This window comes from Petaurus breviceps, unplaced genomic scaffold, assembly GCF_028583685.1.
Source record: "Petaurus breviceps papuanus isolate PSGF00001 unplaced genomic scaffold, PetGlider_PUasm1.0 90740, whole genome shotgun sequence".
In the NCBI taxonomy this organism is placed as follows: Eukaryota; Metazoa; Chordata; class Mammalia; order Diprotodontia; family Petauridae; genus Petaurus; species Petaurus breviceps.
Genome location: NW_027187330.1, coordinates 858,074 through 876,295, shown reverse-complemented (window position 1 = coordinate 876,295; position 18,222 = coordinate 858,074). Strand labels below are relative to the sequence as shown.

General features: G+C 39.0%; 1 protein-coding gene across 1 annotated transcript in view; it reads left to right on the top strand.

Annotated features, from left to right (window-relative positions):
- Window positions 1-18,222, top strand: part of BLNK (B cell linker) — a 111,302-nt gene that overhangs the window by 69,978 nt on the left and 23,102 nt on the right. Inside the window, exons 6-12 of the mRNA XM_069067106.1 lie at window positions 1,142-1,299; window positions 4,513-4,594; window positions 7,627-7,707; window positions 9,527-9,555; window positions 10,865-10,907; window positions 13,614-13,692; window positions 15,844-15,871. Coding sequence (XP_068923207.1) covers window positions 1,142-1,299; window positions 4,513-4,594; window positions 7,627-7,707; window positions 9,527-9,555; window positions 10,865-10,907; window positions 13,614-13,692; window positions 15,844-15,871 — 500 coding nt within the window. The remainder of the gene's footprint in view (window positions 1-1,141; window positions 1,300-4,512; window positions 4,595-7,626; window positions 7,708-9,526; window positions 9,556-10,864; window positions 10,908-13,613; window positions 13,693-15,843; window positions 15,872-18,222) is intronic.

The following is an 18,222-nucleotide window of genomic DNA, read 5'->3' as shown; positions in this document are numbered from 1 at the left end:
TTTCAAAGGAAACAGAGGAGAGAGACAGAGAGAAAGTGCATGAGAGCACTAGCTTAAAATGAGGGAAATTCCGTAAACCAAGGTGAGCACCATCGGAGGATAATTCAATTCAGTAAGCATTCATCAAATGCACATTATGTGCCAGACATTGTGTGAAATACTGGGGCTACAAATCAGATAGAGAAATTGGCCTGGCCCTCAAGGAGCTTACCATCTAATGGGGGAAAACAACACATAATAAAAGAACCTAAAAAGAGGAGGGGCCCCAGGGGGCACCCCTCATGGATCATGTTGTTTTGTTAAGTCAAAGTCAAACAGAGCAGCTGATGGAAAATGGAATAACCAGAAAGGTTCTATGAGCCCTCTATAAAGGAAAGATTTGAGCAGGTGATAGAAAAGGTGATTCTGATCTTCCTCAGGATGGAAAGGGGCAGGCTGAGGAAACCAAAGTGCTTTCCAATTCTACTTGAATTGGTTTTATAATGAGGCTTCATTATTGGGTTTATTGCATAAATCAGTAGACTATCATCTGATGCCACATTTGAGAATCAATTTAAAAAATTGATTTTTAAGTCTTCCACCATTTTGGATATGCCAACCCAGAACTCTTTACCATTATTATACTAAGGACTATCTGCATTCAAATTAAGGTCCCTTGAATATTTCCTGATTCCTGTGACACTAGGACCCTTTGTGGAGGGTAGTATGTATACTAAGACTGACCATGAAATTCCATGTGATTTTGAAATCAGTCAAAGAAAAGGAAAAACATTTCACTATAAACAAGACAGGTTATTTTCTGAGCAGTCCAGTCTGACCCACGGTTCCTGTAAATTCCCATAAAATTCTATACTCAGAGGAAATATAAACAGAGCATTGGGTGTGGAGACAGAAGGCCTGGGTTCTATCCCCAATCACTTAAAGTTTTCAATTCTGTTAGGAGATTTTTTTTTCCATTGAAAAGCATCTATAACTTTATGATATAAGTCAATGCCAAAATAGGATTCTACATATGAAATTGTGCTGCATACCTTTCAAAAATGACTTTTCTTTTAAAAAAAGCTCTCAAATGAAATCGAAACACTGACTAATTGGGGGTTAAATTCATGTTGTGTATATGTGTGTGTACTTTTCTTTAAAGATAATCGGTCAAACCAGAGGCATTCTCCACCTTTCAGCAAGACACTTCCAAATAAAGCAAGTTGGCCTTCTCCGAAAACAAAGCACTCATCTTTGCAGATACCACTTCCACAGAAGCCTCAGCTCTCACCAAAGCCAAAAAACTGCTCGGAAGATGAGGTAATCCTCATACTAATGGCAAAAACTCTCACACATACTTAGATGCAAAAATCACCTTGGTCTCTGGGCTGACCTTTGCAAAACACCCTGTCAGCCAACAAAAATGTATTAAACACCAACTTTGTGCTGGACACAAGTGATACAAAGACGAAAACAAAAAAATAGTCCCTGCCCTCAAGGAGCTTATAGTCTATCTGAGCATGCAGCATGTACACACACATGAGGTATGTACAAAGTAAACAGTGAAGGGAGGTGGGGTCTTGCCACTCTGGGATCTTCATCCTCATAACTGCTCAACCCTCTTGAATTTGTAAATTCCTACAGTCAATCAGTCATAATGCCAGGAATGCAAAGGCAGAAACATCATCCCTGCCTTCAAGGAGGGCCTTCTGATGGGGGAGGCAACATATAAATTAGAAGTAGACAGAAGGTAATCTCAAAGTAAAGTTACTACCAGCTGGGTGGGTTGGTGGGGAGCACCTAAAGGTCTCCTTCAGAAGGTGAGATTTGAGTTAGGTCTTAAAGGAAACCAGGAAAGCTAAGAGGCAGAGAGCATTCCATGCTCAAGGAAAACTTTATTTAAGATCTCATTTTAACACTTTCTTAGAAGCAGGTCATATGCAGAAATTTTATACTAATGGGACTCCAGAATTAGTTATGGAACTATCGAAAATATAAATAGTGAGTTGATGTGTGGGGACATACACCTGGGGTCTAGAAATCCCAAAGTAGGGCAGGTTTCCCCAAGAGCTTAATAAATGCTCATTAACTGCCAGGTGACTGATTGGTTATGGCCCTGAGAAATGACATGATGCCAATTGTGGATAAATCCCCCTCACCTCTGCCCCCTTCCTATTGCCCTTCAGTTTTTTTTCTCCATTTTTCTTTTTTCTTCCTCCCCTTTTGCTTTTCTGCTCCACTGAATTTCTTTCTAATTGTTTCCTCTTCTCTCTGATCCTTTGACTGTCTGCTTTCTCTTCTGAGATGGAAAAAAAGAAAAGATGGGGGAAAAGGAGTTTGTGATATGGTGTCCACTTTAAAAGGTATCCCTGGGAGGAATTATGAAGTAGGTACCTTCTCACCTCCTTTAAAAACTCTTCTTACTCCCTCCTTCCCCACCATCCCTCACACTTTGATTCCTTTCCTAAGACGCTCCATCAGTAGAAAGTCAACTTGTCTCTGACCTCGTAAATAGCGCTTTTTAATCAATAAGCTACAAGTGTTAGAAATTCACATAAATTTTCAAGAGAATATGGGTTTCTTTGAAATTCTGTTTTACAGGGAAAGTAATAGGTTTCTAGGAGTGATCTTTTTGTTACTTTCTCTTTGTAGTATAATGTAGACAATTATCACTAAGGGAAAAGGTTTGCTTATTTTCTAGTACTCCCTAGTACATTTTCTGACATAGGTGTATCCTAGAAAATCTACCCCCATTTCAAAATATACTGTGGGTCAGCATCCATTCAAAACCATGGGATCAGGACATCTCATAGCTAGAACCAGAAAATACCTTAGAAACCATGCAGCCCAACTCCATCCTTTTACAGATAAGGAAATAGAAGCCCAGGGAGTGACTTGCTCAAGGTCTCAAAGGAGTAAGCATCAAGGCAGGATTTGAACAGAGGCCCCTTAACTCTCAACATGTTCTTTGCATTATACTTCTCCAGTTGAGTACTTTTGCCAGCCAGATAACACATTAGTTCAAACAAAACAAATGTTTGACAGCAAAGCAAACAAAATGGCATGAGAAGATTCCCTTTGTGTACATATGAAATCACACTCTCTCCCAGGGCCTGTATCAGCAATGCCATATTCACAATGCCTATGGAGATTACAGATATGCTGATATAATTATCCATCACAAAATACATCATACTTGCCATATGGGGGAATAAACTAGAAAATTTATTAAGATACCAAAAGACTGAGTCCCAAAACCAGAAAGTGAAAGCCATCAGAGTAGTTATGACATTGGCACAGGTAGATAAAGTAGAAAGCACCCACATTTTCAAGCCTTTAAAACAGAACAGGCTACCTCAGGCAAAGGTCCTCCTCTCCCCACTCACAGCAACCACCCAGCGTCTGGGAAGCGCTCTCCCAGCAGCTCCGGCCCCTGGCAGTCCTCAGCAGGAGTCCTTAGCAGAAATTCTGGCTAACTCAAAAAGGGCTTCGCGCTGCCGCTGCCTCTGCTGCTGCTGCCGCCGTCGCCACCACCGCCAGCCACCGCAGGAACTCTAGTTTGGCTTCCACTTCCTCTTGCTCCGCCCCTTCCTGCTACGTCAGCAAGTCCAACGGGGCATGGAAGATCTTTAAATCCCATAACCCTTACAGGGCCTTAAGTAAGAAGGCTACACACATAAGGAATAATGTGTACACTCTCCACTGGTGGGATAATGTAACCTATGTGTACCCATCATAGTGGGGGCAGGGGGAAAAGAACTAAATTTCTCTCTTCACTTCAGTTGCCATGCTATTTAACTAAATGTCTTTGATTGAATTAACATGTCCACTGACACACATTCATAACCACATCAGTAGGAGATCACGAGAAATGGTATTGAGTGGGTATTGACCCACATAGCACATTAAAACAAACTTGGGATAGCTTTGTGGGAAGTATTTCCATACAAGTGGAGATACAAGGGGGTACATTCCAATGGCCATATTTGTTATCAGTCTATGCAGAATGGAGAAAAATCAATATGAGAAAATAAGAGACAAAAGAGAGGAAAACATGGAGTGAAGGGAACAGGACTGGATGCAAGATTGGTAGTAGAGAAGAGTGCAGAAGCCCATTTGGCGAGGAATGTCTTTTTGCCGTGTTGCCATTTGTGGTGAAGGACCAGCTCTTAGCATAGCCTGAGGGTCTGAGTCCTGTGATTGTGGGAGACAAAATTTCAGGCCAAGGAAGGCTCAGTGCCCAGGTTCCCTTGGTCCAACGAAAAGACCTAAGAGTGTTATTTCCCTCAGTCTCAAGGTCCCTTCCCATACCACCCCTACCTGTTCTAGGTCCACAAGTCCCATAATCTCATGTCTGATTGAGGCATGGCTTCAGTACCAAGGGTGACAGTCACATCAAGGAAGATGGGCAACCAAGAGTTGTGTTAAGACAGAAGGGACTTTTGAGGTTTCCCTGGAGCCTCGCTTGTCAATGTAAGACTGTCCCCTGGAGAACACTAAGCAATGATTGCTTTTATCTCTGTATTTTTAAAGACTGATTATGTGGTTCCTGTTGATGATGAAGATGAAAATTATATCCATCCTACAGAAAGCAGTTCACTGCCGTCTGATCAAGGTAAGACCATAGGCATTTCAGATAAATTCTAGCACCTGATAAGAGCATAAGTGACTATTAGGTGGTAAGCTTGGGCTTAAAAATGGCCATTTTACCTGAGAAGCTATAGTTTTCTGTGGCTGCTAGGCCACTGAGCTACAGGTGAGTCAATACCATGTTGAGAATACACCCTCTCCCTGCTCCATGGTATTTTCACATTAGCAAATGAATTTTCAGTTATGTTGACAGATTGACCCAACATAACTTAAGGGAGGAATAATTTCAGGAATACTTACACAAAGTTTAATTCTTTTAAAATTAAATTTTATTTAAATTATTTTATTTGTAGCATTGGCTTATTAAATGATACTATATCCTAGGCACTGTATTTAGTGTAGGAGCTACAAATACACAGTCCCTGATCTCAAGAAGCTTACATTCTAATGAGAAGCTACAACACATATAAGGGACTGGTAGTCAGGGAAAAATGTTTTTGATCTAGGAAGTCACAGGGATGGCAAGTAGAGCAATTGGGCCCTAAATTGATGGACCCTTTCCAAAAGCAATGGTGATATTGATTCCATAAGGCCTTCGTTTTTGTTGTTGTTCAGTCATTTCAGTCCTGTCTTACTCTTCATGAGCCTATTTTGGGTTTTCTTGACAAAGACACTAGAGTAGTTTGCCGTTTTCTTCTCTGATCCATTGTATAGATATGGAAACTGAGGCAAACAGGCTTAAGTGACCTGTCCAGGGTCACACAGCTGGTAAGTGTCTATAGTCATATTTGAGCTTTGGTCTTCCTGGCTCCGGGTGCTGTGCTTTATCCACTCTGCCACCTAGATGCCCTAACATCTTAGTACAAGAGATATAATGGGCAGCTAGGTGGCACGGTAGACAGAATGCTGGCCCTGAAGTCAGGAAGACTCATCTTCCTGAGTTCAAATCTGACCTCAGTCATTTACTAGCTGTGTGACCCTGGGCAAATCATAATAACCCTGTTTGCTTCAGTTTCCTCATCTTCAAATGATCTGGAGAAAGAAATGGCAAACTACTCCAGCATCTTTGCAAAGAAAACCTCAAATGGGATCGTGAAGGGTTAGACACAATTATAATGACTGAACAACAACAGCAACAAGTGGAAAACTGAGGGGTGGGGGCAGATGTCAAAAAACTGACCTTGAATGAAGATGAAAAATCTTATCAGCAGACATTTCAAAATCACATATTTAAAGAGAAAGTTATGCTTCTCTTTAGAATTCAAAACTCTTTAACAAAATTTTTACTAGAATAACACATTTTAATTTCAATAAAATATATTTTAATATATTACTATATTGAAATTATGTGAAAATAATATAAGCTCTTTGAGAGGAGGGTCTGTCTTGCTTTTGTGTTTGTGTCCCCACTACAGAGTACAGGGTATAGTAAGCATTTAATAAATGTTCGTTGATTGATAATGATGATTTTTTTAATACTTTGGAAATATAAAAATGCATATTCTGTACAGACACTGAAAACATTGTATCAGAAAGTGTGCTTTCTTGAGACCAATTCACTGAAGAGTACAATAGTCTCTCTGTGCCTGATCTGTTTCAATTGTCTTTATCTCTATCTCAAGAAAAATATTCTTTTAAAAACTCTCAGTTAAGCAAAGTGAATTGAACAGAACAAGGAGAATATGGTGCATAGTAAGAGCAATATTGTAAAGACATTCAACTATGAAAGTCTTAGCTACTCTGATCAATGCAATGATCCACAACAGTTCCAAAGGACTCATAACAAAACATGTTGGCCACCTCAACAGAGAAAACAGATGAACTCTGAGTGAAGATTGAAGGATTTTTTTTTAAAGCAATTGGGGTTAAGTAACTTGCTCAAGGTTACACGGCCAGTTATTATTTCTGGGTGTGGTGCTGAGTATCTGAGCCCGGATTTGATCCAGGTCATCCCGACACTGGAGCCGGTGCTCTTACTCACTGAGCCACCTGGTCACGAAGGATTTTTTTTTCCCCTTGCAATATGACTAATGTGGAAATCTGTTTTGTATGACTTAATATGTATAATGGGTATCGTGTTTCTTGTCTTTTCAATGGGTCGGGGGAGGCTGGAGGGAAGGAGAAAATTTGAAACTGAAAATAACATTTTAAAAAATAATTTTAAAAGAAAGAAAAAAGTAAACTCCCATTTAGAAAATTCCATTCTGAAAAATGCAATGACAAAGATGCATTCTGGCAGCAAAGCCATTTTCATGCCTCCTTAGATGATTCTTGGAAACCATTCTTTCTTCGTGTAGCTATTGAGGCTGATGATTTGGCACAACTTTACCTCATTTAAATGCAATTGACATTCAAGTCAAGATGTTGCCCTCATGATGTCATTGGTCCTCTTCCAGAACAAAGGACGAACGACAACCATTCTAGACAGTAAATATGGTTAAATGCTTTGTCTGACCTGTTCATGTGATAATTTAGTTTGCTTTAAAAGGAGACCTGACCTAAGCTTCTGTTACTCCATAAAGTAGTGATTGTCATTACCTGTTGTCAGCCTTTATCTCCTCAAATATCACAATCACCTATACAAAATCTGCCTGAGGTCCCAGAATGCACCTGGAGAAAAACACCATCAAAAATAAGATGTAGATATGGTAGAGAAGGAAAGTGTGTTTGTGTGTGTGTGTGTGTGTGTGTGTGAAAAGAGAGAGAAAGAAAGATAACCACAAAGATACAAAAATGTTGGTAGCTGACCCCGTTATGTCCAGGTCTAGCAATATTAGTACTGTTATTTCCAGAAAAATTCTATTACAAAAAATTAGTTTTAATGTTCCATGGGGTTGTTATAATATGATTTTACTGATGATTTTTTTCTCAAAAGGTTTATTTTTTATTATTTTTTTCTTAATAACTTATCTACTTTGCTGTTTGGCATGATTTGTAAGAGATTTTTTTTTTGACCCATTCAGTAAGATATCAGGTACTAATGAAAGAATCTTTCCATTATTCATTTTTTATTCTTAGGTAGGGCATGTCTTTAATAATTAATTATTTATTTTCAAGCTCCCAAGGTGAACAGATCCATCAAACCTTCTAGTTCTGCACCACCAGCCTCTCCTCCACCTGTACCTGCCTTAGCTCCAGGTAAAGTCTATACTTTTTAAAAATCAGACTAAGTTAAATAATTTAGATGGATCACATATCAGGACAAAGATTAAGACACAAGAAATATAGAGGTGAAAGAATTTTGACATCTTCTGAAAGGGAGCACTAAGAAGGATGTGTGTGTGTACATATACATATACATATGTATTTCTGAGCACCACAACTTTTATAATACATTCATTTTAACATACAATAATCATCATAGGACCAATCTTGACTGTTGATGTTATAAAAGGAATGGAGGGAAATAGCTAAGACACAGAAATATGCATGAACTTGTCCAGATTAATATGTGAAAATTAGTAAGAAGTGCTAGATTTATCATGGCATACCAGGTTCTGTGTCCCTTGTTAAACATTATCTATCAGAAGCCACTTGGAGCCAAAATCAGCATCTGTGTCCACACACACAACATGGACAGCTCCTGTCCAAACTAGCTGAGAGATTAAAGCCCATGGTGATTTAATTATGGTAAGGAATTCAAGAGAATACATAGTAAGTCCTTATTTTTTCAATGGAAGGGCAGGACAAGGCATATATTTCTGCTTCCCTACAAAGCAGGTACTACAAAAAGGATTGTATTTCTCTATTTTTCTTCCAGAGAAATTAATGTGTTTTTTAAAAATTCCTTCTCATTCTATCAGCTCCTCCATCATCAACTGACTACTAAACATTGGATATAACATAGGCTTCTCAAACTCAGCATATTCCAAAACAGGAGTCATTATCCCACCCCCACCCCTACTTGCAATTTACCCATGCCTTTGTATCCTCTCTATTTATGTCATGGATACTGCTATGCTCCCAGTCACAGTGGTTCCCAAACTTGGAGTCATAATCAACTATCTGCTCCCCATCCAAACTGCCACACACCTGTAGCCAATCAATTGCTAAGGCTTGTCAATTCTACCTCTTACATCTGCCTTCTTCTTTCCACTCAAACAGCCTGACTACCCTAATTCAGGTCCTTATCAACCCTCACTAGAACTACTGCAATACCCTCTTAATTGGTCTCCTTGCCTTCCATCTCTCCCCTCTCTGATCCATCCTCCTGGACACAGTCACAAAATAGATATTCCTAAAATCCAAGTCCAACGATGTCACTCTCCTATTCAAGATGTTTCCCTGGCTCCCACTCACCTTTATGATAAAATACAAACTCCTTGTTTCACATGTAAAACTCTTCAGATCTGGCTAAAGCCTACCTTTCCAGGGTTATTACGCATTGCTTCCCTTTATATGCTTGTGTACCAGTTAAACGGGCCAACTTGCTCTTCTCCATATGCAACATTAAATCTCTCACCTCCATGCATTTGCATAGGTTTGCCCTTTTGCTCTGAATGCATTCCTTCCATACCTCTAAGCACATTACTTATGTATATATGTATATAATATATATACACACATATATAGTGCCTATCTAGTATTTATATTCATACATACATTTATAAGCATGTAAATATGTGGATGGATGGATGGATGGATGGATGGATGGATGGATGGATGGATGGATGGATGGATTCCTCTGACTGAACAATTCTTTAAGAGTAGGGACTATTTCATTTTTGCCTTTGTATCTTCAGCACCCAGCACAGTCTGCTGTGTACTAAGTACTTAACAAATGTTTTTTCTTACCTCAATAACGAGAGGCAACTTTTACATCGTGCTTCAAGACTTACAAAGCATTTTCTATGTCATATTATTTGATCTTCATAAGCAAACTGATATTTTTGTGTAAAGTCCAAGTTTCTACCAATTTAACAAATAAAATTTATATTGTATATATTTCTGATTTCAGGAGAAGACTATGAAGTTCCTGTGGCTGAGGTAAGATCTAGTTCAATGTGCAAATTCTCCTCTTGAAGGCAATATCTTCATTGCAGGTTTGATAGCCTATGATCTTAAGTGTTTTTTGAGCCATACAAAAGAAAAAAATTCATATGTGATCCTGTTTTTCTTTTCTATGTTTATGAAAGAGTTCCTATTTTTTGGTATCTGTCAAGTTCAAAATAACAAATTTTAAAATTAAAAAAATAAAAAAAAACAGGGGTGGCCAGGTGGCTCAGCAAGTAAGAGCACTGGCTCCAGTGTCAGGATGACCTGGAGATCGAATCCTGGCCTCAGATACTCAGCACCACACCCAGAAATAACTGTCCGTGTAACCCTAAGCAAGTTACTTAACCCCAATTGCTTTAAAAAAAATAAAAAATTAAAAAACAGTTCACCAATATTTTGTGTAGAATTAGAAATGGTATGCTATGTAAAACCTATTTTCAAGATCAGATTATGACTTGCTTAATTCTAATTAATTAATTAATTAATTAAATCTAATTCTAATAATTTCATCATAATATACCCACTAAGATAGCATAGTGCAGTGGATAATGTAGTGCCTCCTGTCTTAGAGACAGAAAGTCCTGGGTTCAACATCTGACTCCTGTGAGCTGCATAACCCAGGGTGAGATACTTTTCTGTATCTGTAAAATGGAGATCAGGGAGTGGGCTGAGTGGTGCAGGCGAGAGAGCACCAAGTCTGGAGTCAGGAGGTCTGAGTTCAAACTTGACCTCAGACACTTACTATCTGTGTGACCTTGGTTAAGTCACCCCAGGCCTTAATTTCCTCAAATAGTAAATAATGTTGAACTAGATGAGGAGATAAAGCATCACTGAGATGCCTGCCAGGTCTAGATCTGTGATCCTTTGGACTTTTCAAAGCAGTTACTTCATTTTTACATGATATTCTGATCTTCCAGAGAGGGACTGAGGCGCAGTGACTAGCTAGTCATTGTTAGAGAGAGAATTGGGACTTGGGTTTCTTGAACTCTAGATCTGTATGCTTTCCATTGAGTCACATTGCCTTCTTCCTGTGTCCCCAAATAGACAGTCTAGGGGCCATATATGCCAAAGCAGTAGAGATTCTGATTCCTAATGAAGAAAATCCTTCTTCTTCTCCTGGATAGAGGGAGGATCAGGAAAGGAGGGGAAGAGTTTGGAGAGTCTAGATGCAAAATGTGAAGGAAAGGAATTTTAGAAATGAAAACCAAAAGGAGATCTGACAAAAGACTTCTGTCAAATCACAAAAGAGGTCTTTGGAATTTAAATTCTCAACTTACGGTTACTTTTGTTTCTTTTTCAGACACCACCTTTTACCCCATGCCAAAAACCACCCATCAAAACCTGTAAGTAGCCACTGATAACCACAAAGCTCTGTTGTCAAGTTTTGAGTATTTTAAGTAAAGGATCAATTTGCCACTCTTTCAGGAATCTTTTAATTCAACAAATATATAAATAAGCTCATGTTACATCTATGGATCAAAGATTAAATTTATTTGTCTATAAAATTAAAAAACACTAACTACACCAGTTTATTTTAAATGTTAACTGACATATAGGTAGGACACCCACCTGCCATGAGTTCAGGGATGCTGATGAGGTTGCCCCATCCCCACCCCTTATCCTTCCTGAACCTGTTGCTGCCTTAAATTCCAGTCAGATCATAATGAGAGCCAGTAGTAGGATAGTGGCAATGGGAGTAAAGAAGGATGGATTTAAGAGATGCTGTGGAGGTAAAACCAGCAGGACCTGGTAACTGAATACATGTTAGAAGTATGGGAAACAATCCAAGATGGCCCCCAAATTAGTAACATGGGAGCCTTGGGCAATGGTGCTAGTACATAGAAATAGTCACTAGTTTTAGTCTCATTAATTGCCCCCACATTGGACTGTTGGGCCCCTAGATGCCAGCCAGCCAGTAGGAAAAGATGCAGAAAATCCCTTGTAAGAGCAGAGACAAAGCCTATAGTTCCTAGCCTCTCTTCATATGATTCATGTATACATCATCTCTCTTAATTTCTCTTCTTCATCACTTCCTTCTCCTCCCTTGATCTCCCCTATCTCAAATTCCTTCCTTATAACCCAAACCTAGCCCCATTGTCTTCACCCTCCTCAGAATAAGCATGGCTGCTCCTGTGGTCATCTTTCCATTATGAAAGCATGGCTCCCATCCACCTTGGTCACTGAGCAGGCTTTGAAATATGTTCTCCCTCCCATTTCTTGTCTAACTTCTTTATTTTCCAATTGTCACCATAAAATTGCCATGTCCTATCTTGTGAGATTCCTCATCATTGTCCCAGGGAGGGATGAGTAAAAAGATTCATAGAACCATAGAATTTCAGAGTTAGAAGAGAGCCCAGTGAACATCTAGCCTAAGCTATAACAGAATTAGAATCCCCCTCACAACATAGATGACAAGTGGTTATTCAAATTCTCTGAAAGACCTCCAAGGAGGCAGAACCTTCTACTTCCTGAGGCAAAACCTGCTACCTCCTGAGGAAACCCACTACTTTTAGAAAAGCTCTGACAGTTAAGAAATATTCCTGGAATGCAAGTCTAAATTGGCTTCTTTGCAACTCTCCCTTTCCTCTCCCCATTGCTCCTGGTCCTGCAAAACAGAATGTCTAAACCCTCTTTGACTGTGCAGCTGTTTAAGTACTTTAAGACAATTATGTCCTCCATACTCCTAGCCTTCTCTTTTCTAGGATTTAGCACCCCAATAATTCTTTCTCACACACTAAGACTAGGATTTCTTTATCACTGTATCACAAAGTGACCAGGAGTAGGAATCTATTCCACTCCCTTCCTCCTCCCAACTTTTATTACTGTCCCATAGAGTAACTAAGTCAGGGATTCTTCCTTCTGCCCTAAAGTTCAGTTCTCTCTACACTGTCCTGAAAATCTTTCCATGTTTGCCATCAATCTCACATGTGGCAGCCCCAGTATCTCATGACAACTAAAGAGGTAGTAGCAGGAAGGGTGGAGAGTGACCTTGGGTGTCATGAGGCTCTGGGGTTCTGGTTCTAGGTCCTTCTGTTTTCCCTTAGTGAATTTCCTTTTACCCCCAAACAGATGAACCCATGAAAAACATTTCTAGGAAACTCCTAGCAGGATCCACATCCGGATTCCTACTCTGATCTTACAGAGAAAAGACTGGTCAGAGACTCCTGCCTCCTTTCTCACCTCCAGCCAACTAAGCCCATTGGTCAGAAAGATTCCTGAGAGGAGTCTTCCCACTTCTGTGTACACCAAATTTTCTTTTTCTTTTAGTATTTTATTTTTCCCCAGTTAATATGGGATACAGACCTAGTAGTGGCATTGCTAGGTCAAAGGGTATACGTGGTTTTATAGCCTTTTGGGCATAGTTCCAAATTGCTCTACAGAATGTTTGAATCAGTTCACAACACCAACAGTGCATTAATGTCTAATTTTTCCCACATCCCTTCCAACATTTGTCATTTACCTTTTATTAGATTATTTTCTTAGATTAACCAATCTAATAGGTATGAGGTAGTACCTCAGAATTGTTTTAATTTGCATTTTTCCAATCAATAGTGAGTTAGAGTATTTTTTCATATGGCAATACAGACAGCTTTGATTACTCCATTTGAAAACTCTTCATATCTTTTGATCATTTATCATGTAGGGAATGACTCTACACTGTATTTTCTATCCATATTCTAGTAGACAAGACCAAACTCCACAGCTAAAGAATGAGGTTGTTCACCTACCCAAAGTCGTAAGGATCAAAAGACACAATATTTGTAAAGTGCGTAGGAAGGTGCCTGCCATGTAGCAGGAGCTTTTTAAATGTTCGCTATCATTATTGTTACTACTATCATATGAGATGACATCAGTAAAGCCTGTTGCAAGTGCTCTATCAATGTTAGCTTTTATGATTGGGATGATGGTGATCTATTACTTAAAAAACAATGAAAGAGTGAATGCCTCTTTCCTCCCTGGCCTAAAAGGTGATTTTATTTCACTTTGAAAATCCTATTTGAGGACCTGAAGATTTAGGACTGACTGTTGCTTATGTCCACTGTACTCAGGTGAGAGCAACAATGTGGCAGCTCGTGAATCCAAGCCTCCTTCATCCACTCAAGCTCCATCCCCTCTCCCAAGGGCCATGTAAGTACCTGCCACAAAAAGGAGACCAACTGAGAAGGCTGAAGTTGAATATCTTCTCTCTGAGGGTCAGAGTGGCAGCCTCGATGAAAGAGGGGGAGAGACGTTCTCGAAAGGGAGCAGGCTCTGCTCCAATCAATAGTTTAGGCAGAACAAAAGGGGGCTCCTCTGGTTTTGCTTTTTGTCTAAGTCCAGGACAGAGAAAGACCAATGGGTGCCAGAGGCTGGGCTTCTATTACTCACTATACTGCACTGAAGCCTTTTAAGGTGAGTCTGGATTCTAGGCACCTCAGCCCAGCACAGTGCCCGGCATACAGTAAGAGGTAAATTAATGCCTGTTGTGTGATTGATTGACCTGGAGGGAAGTAGGTCCCAGGAATCTGTGCATGCCAACTAGCTCACATCAATGAACTCACAGATCTTTTAGTAAAGTAAACGTAATCATCCCAACAGTCAAGAGACAGGGAATATTATATATGATATGTGATCAATGTCTAGTTAGATGATTGATGCCGGTCATTTGCCCAGGGTCTATCCTCTTCCTAAATTAGAGATCTGAAGATTGCTCAGTGAGTTTAGAATCACCACCACGGAAAACGTGCCAGTTGCCTTTCCCAGGATATAGTGACCCAAGATATCACAGGTGCACCCCACTTTATGTAAAAAGTCAGGGGGAAATTAAATCACCTTTCCTTGGATATTTAGAGATTTACATTATTTCTCTGTCATTCTGTGTTAGCATTTCTGGAGACATTTCAATCTTCAGTAGCATCTAATCTTTAGCTTTGAGGCTCACCCTTTGTTTTAAGTAATAAATGGTAAGTAAACAAACATCCTTTAGGGGGTAGCTAGGCGGCACAGTGAATAGAGCACCAGCCCTTGGAGTCAGGAGGACCTGAGTTTAAATCCAGCCTCAGATACTCAACACACTTCCTAGCCATGTGACTTTGGGCAAGTCACTTAACTGCAATTGCCCTCCAAAGAGCAAAAAAAACAAAAACAAAAATAAAAACCATTCTTTAAAATATAGGATTCTTTTAGTACAAAAGAAATAATGTGGCACATTCAATAAAGTTCTGGACATAGGTTCAAGGAGATCCAAGTTCAAATCCTACCTCAGTGACTTGGGTGACCTTAGGAGAGTCATTCAACTTTTTGAACTTCAGTTTCTTCATCTGCAATCAGCAACCACTTATTGAGCATTTTTTATATGCTTAGTTTCCCCATCTTTAAGTCAGCAAGTCAAGTCAAACAGCATTTATTAAGCACTTACTGTAAGCCAAGCACTGTGCTTAGTGTTTTCTTCGAAAGAGGATAATAATCACGTGTACTTAATAGAACTATTGGGAGGATTAAATGAGATAATGTAAATAAAGTACATGGTAAACCTTTATAGTATGATAGAAATATGAGCTATTTTCATTGCTGTATACTTGAGCTAATTGTTGTTATTATTTTAATAGTATAGCTAATCAGCTCATAGCTTTCATGCACATTATTATCTCATTGGTTCTTCAGAACATTACTATGAGGGAAATAGTATAAGTCACATTTTTCCTATTTTATAGATGAGGAAACTGAGGCTTGGTTTCAGATGTGCAATGACTTGCCTGAGTCCTTTTACAATCCACTCAGTAAGGAGCAGAACCAAGGTTCTTTGTACTGTACCATAATGGCTCTCTCATCATAGAACATTTCAGTAGAGTTTGATTCCTGGTTCCACCACTTACAAGTGGTGTGACCTTGAACTAATCATTGCACTTTTCTGCATCTTAGTTCCCACAACTGTTAACACAGAGATAATAATCTTGGTGCTGCCACTTCATAGGAGGGTTGGGAGGCTCCAGTGAGATAATATATGTGTCAGGAGTCTTTACACAGCATAAAGGTGCTAAATAGATCTGGTATGCTTTCAGACCTTGGCTGGGGAATAGTTAATATTTTCCTGCCAGGCATTTTCCTAAAGCTTTAACTTGTTTCCTAGTCCTCTAACGGTATTTAACTCTGCTCCCTTTAACTCTCTGCAAACCAGCAGAGTATGAGTAACTCCCTCTTCTGTGATCCAAAAGAGACAGCTCTCCAGGACACTGGCTTCTATTACATGAGTCATTTCATAAGAGCTTTCTCTGTTACTGATTTCTTTTTATTCCACAGAAAGAAAACAGCAACTCAAGTGAAGACAGTAAGTTGATTTTGAATCTGTGGTTTGATATAAGGGCATTATCTTTTCTGGAACATCTATTGGTATTGGACAGCTTTACTTTGAAGTTAAAAGAGAGATGATCAGAAGGGTGAGAGAATCCAACTGGCAACTCTTACTGGTCACACCTCATTGGAATCTTCTCTGGTCAAATCTAGTTGTTCAGGAGTTTTATTTTATTAGCTCACTCAGAGGTGATCAAACTCTGAGGGTTGGATCCACACTGATCAAATTCAAAAGATGCCAATTTGTTGTTGTTTTCTGTAAGACTGGGTCTCTCTGTTTTGCCCAAGCTGGAAACATAGAGGTTTCTCATGGATTCATTCCCACTATTGATTGGTACAGAAGCTTTGCTTGACCTGTTCTTTTTCTAACCTGGCTTTGTTCACTCCTCCTTTGACAACCTGATGGTCTCTGATCCCAGGACCTCACTATATTGATGTCAGATTTAGTCCACACACCTGATCAATAGCCCACTCCAGCTCAGAACTCTTGAGTTCAAGAGATACACCAGGCTCAGCATCCCTGGTAGTTGGGATTCCAGGTGTGTGCCAAGAGGTCTGAAAGAGACACTAATTTGCAAATTAGAATGTTAATTTATTAATTTACAATAATGTTAGCTTTGTTGATGCTACTCTTTTGCACAGCCCACTCTTTCTAGGAGGTCCAGTTCAGAGAACAGATTATAGATAAGAAAATTGACTGGTAATCATAGAATCACAACAAAGGGAACTGGATGTTCTCAAGAGACATTTCCATCAAACTACGATAACTGGATTAATGACCTCCTTAACTCTACAATTAGTGATTTATGTTTACCAGTTTACTAATTGGTACCAATTAGTGAAATCAGAGGATCTACTTCCTCTGACGGTGCTAGACAAACAATGGCCATCTCTCATTATTGAGCCTTCTTTTTCTAGAATCAGTGTAGGGCCCTTAGATTTTGACATTATCTCAGATAGTATCAGTGTGCATTTGGCTAGATCATGGTTTATTTTACCTTTGAAATTCAAAAAGATATCTTCCACTTGACAGTTTCAGGAGACACCTTGAATTCATCAACATATGAGTTCTAAGGTGGGAAGAGGTGGAAAGAATATTTGGGTAGTTGACTAATCTTATCCTTCTTTGAAAATTTTAATTCTCCTTAGCTTCAACTGTAGGACATATTTCTGACCTTGTTTCAAAATTCTAGGGATGTAATCCACTATATAATGACCCCGGTTAAAAAAAATGAAGTAATTTATAAATAAAAGCAAAAACCAAGGGAGCCTTTATTAAGATGGACATACTTAGCAATAGTAAAAATGCTAGTTGAAGTCACATACCTTCTAAGGAGAGAACAGTTGCAGTATAATGAGTATAAAACCACAGAAGCCTTAGTAAGTATTTGTACTCTCTGGAACAGACTTGCCAAAGAGACTACTTCTTTCACAGACATGCTCTTCTATGTGCTGAAGTATAGATTCCCTATGAAGTAAGGTGGCATAACTGTCATTACCTGGGCATGGAAAAACTAGGATCCTACCTAAGCAACAATGAATCAAGACCATATGTTAATAAACTAATGCCTACCTTGGCTCACTCCTTCCAAATTCTCTAGAACGTTTAGTTGCCATTTCTAAGAAAAGAGATGACACAGACATAAGACCTAAATACAGATTCAGGGGAGATTTGGCAAGGAATACTCAGATAGACAACATGGTCTATAGCCACTGGACCTGTCATCTCAAAGTTTACAAAATGAGGATCTCTTTTAACATAAAAATTTTTATGAATATCCACATGATGGTGTATGTATCCTAAGCAGCCAAATGACTAAGAAAAATATGGAAGTAAAAACTATGATAAATTCAGTAATGCTTTAAATTTTGTTAATTCTTGATCAATGAAAATTCATCTTTCGTACCTTCCATCTCTCCCCTGCTCCACTCTCAATGATAAAAGAAAACAAAATCCCTGTTACATATAAGTGTAGTTAAGCAAAATAAATTCCCTCATTGACCATGTCCAAGAAAAAAAAAGTCTCAATATGCAATTTGAATCTATCCCCTCTCTATCATGAGATTATCTATCTATCTATCTATCTATCTATCTATCTATCTATCTATCTATCTGTCTGTCTGTCTGTCTGTCTGTCTGTCTGTCTGTCTGTCTGTCTCTGTCTGTCTATCTATCTTTCTATTTATCCATAACATATCTAGCATATATTATCATAAACCCTCTCAGTGCTTGGTCATTGCACTGAGTTCCTAAGTCTTTTACAATTCTTTACAATATTATTGTTATTATGTAAATTGTTCTCCTGGTTCTGCACACTCCACACTGTA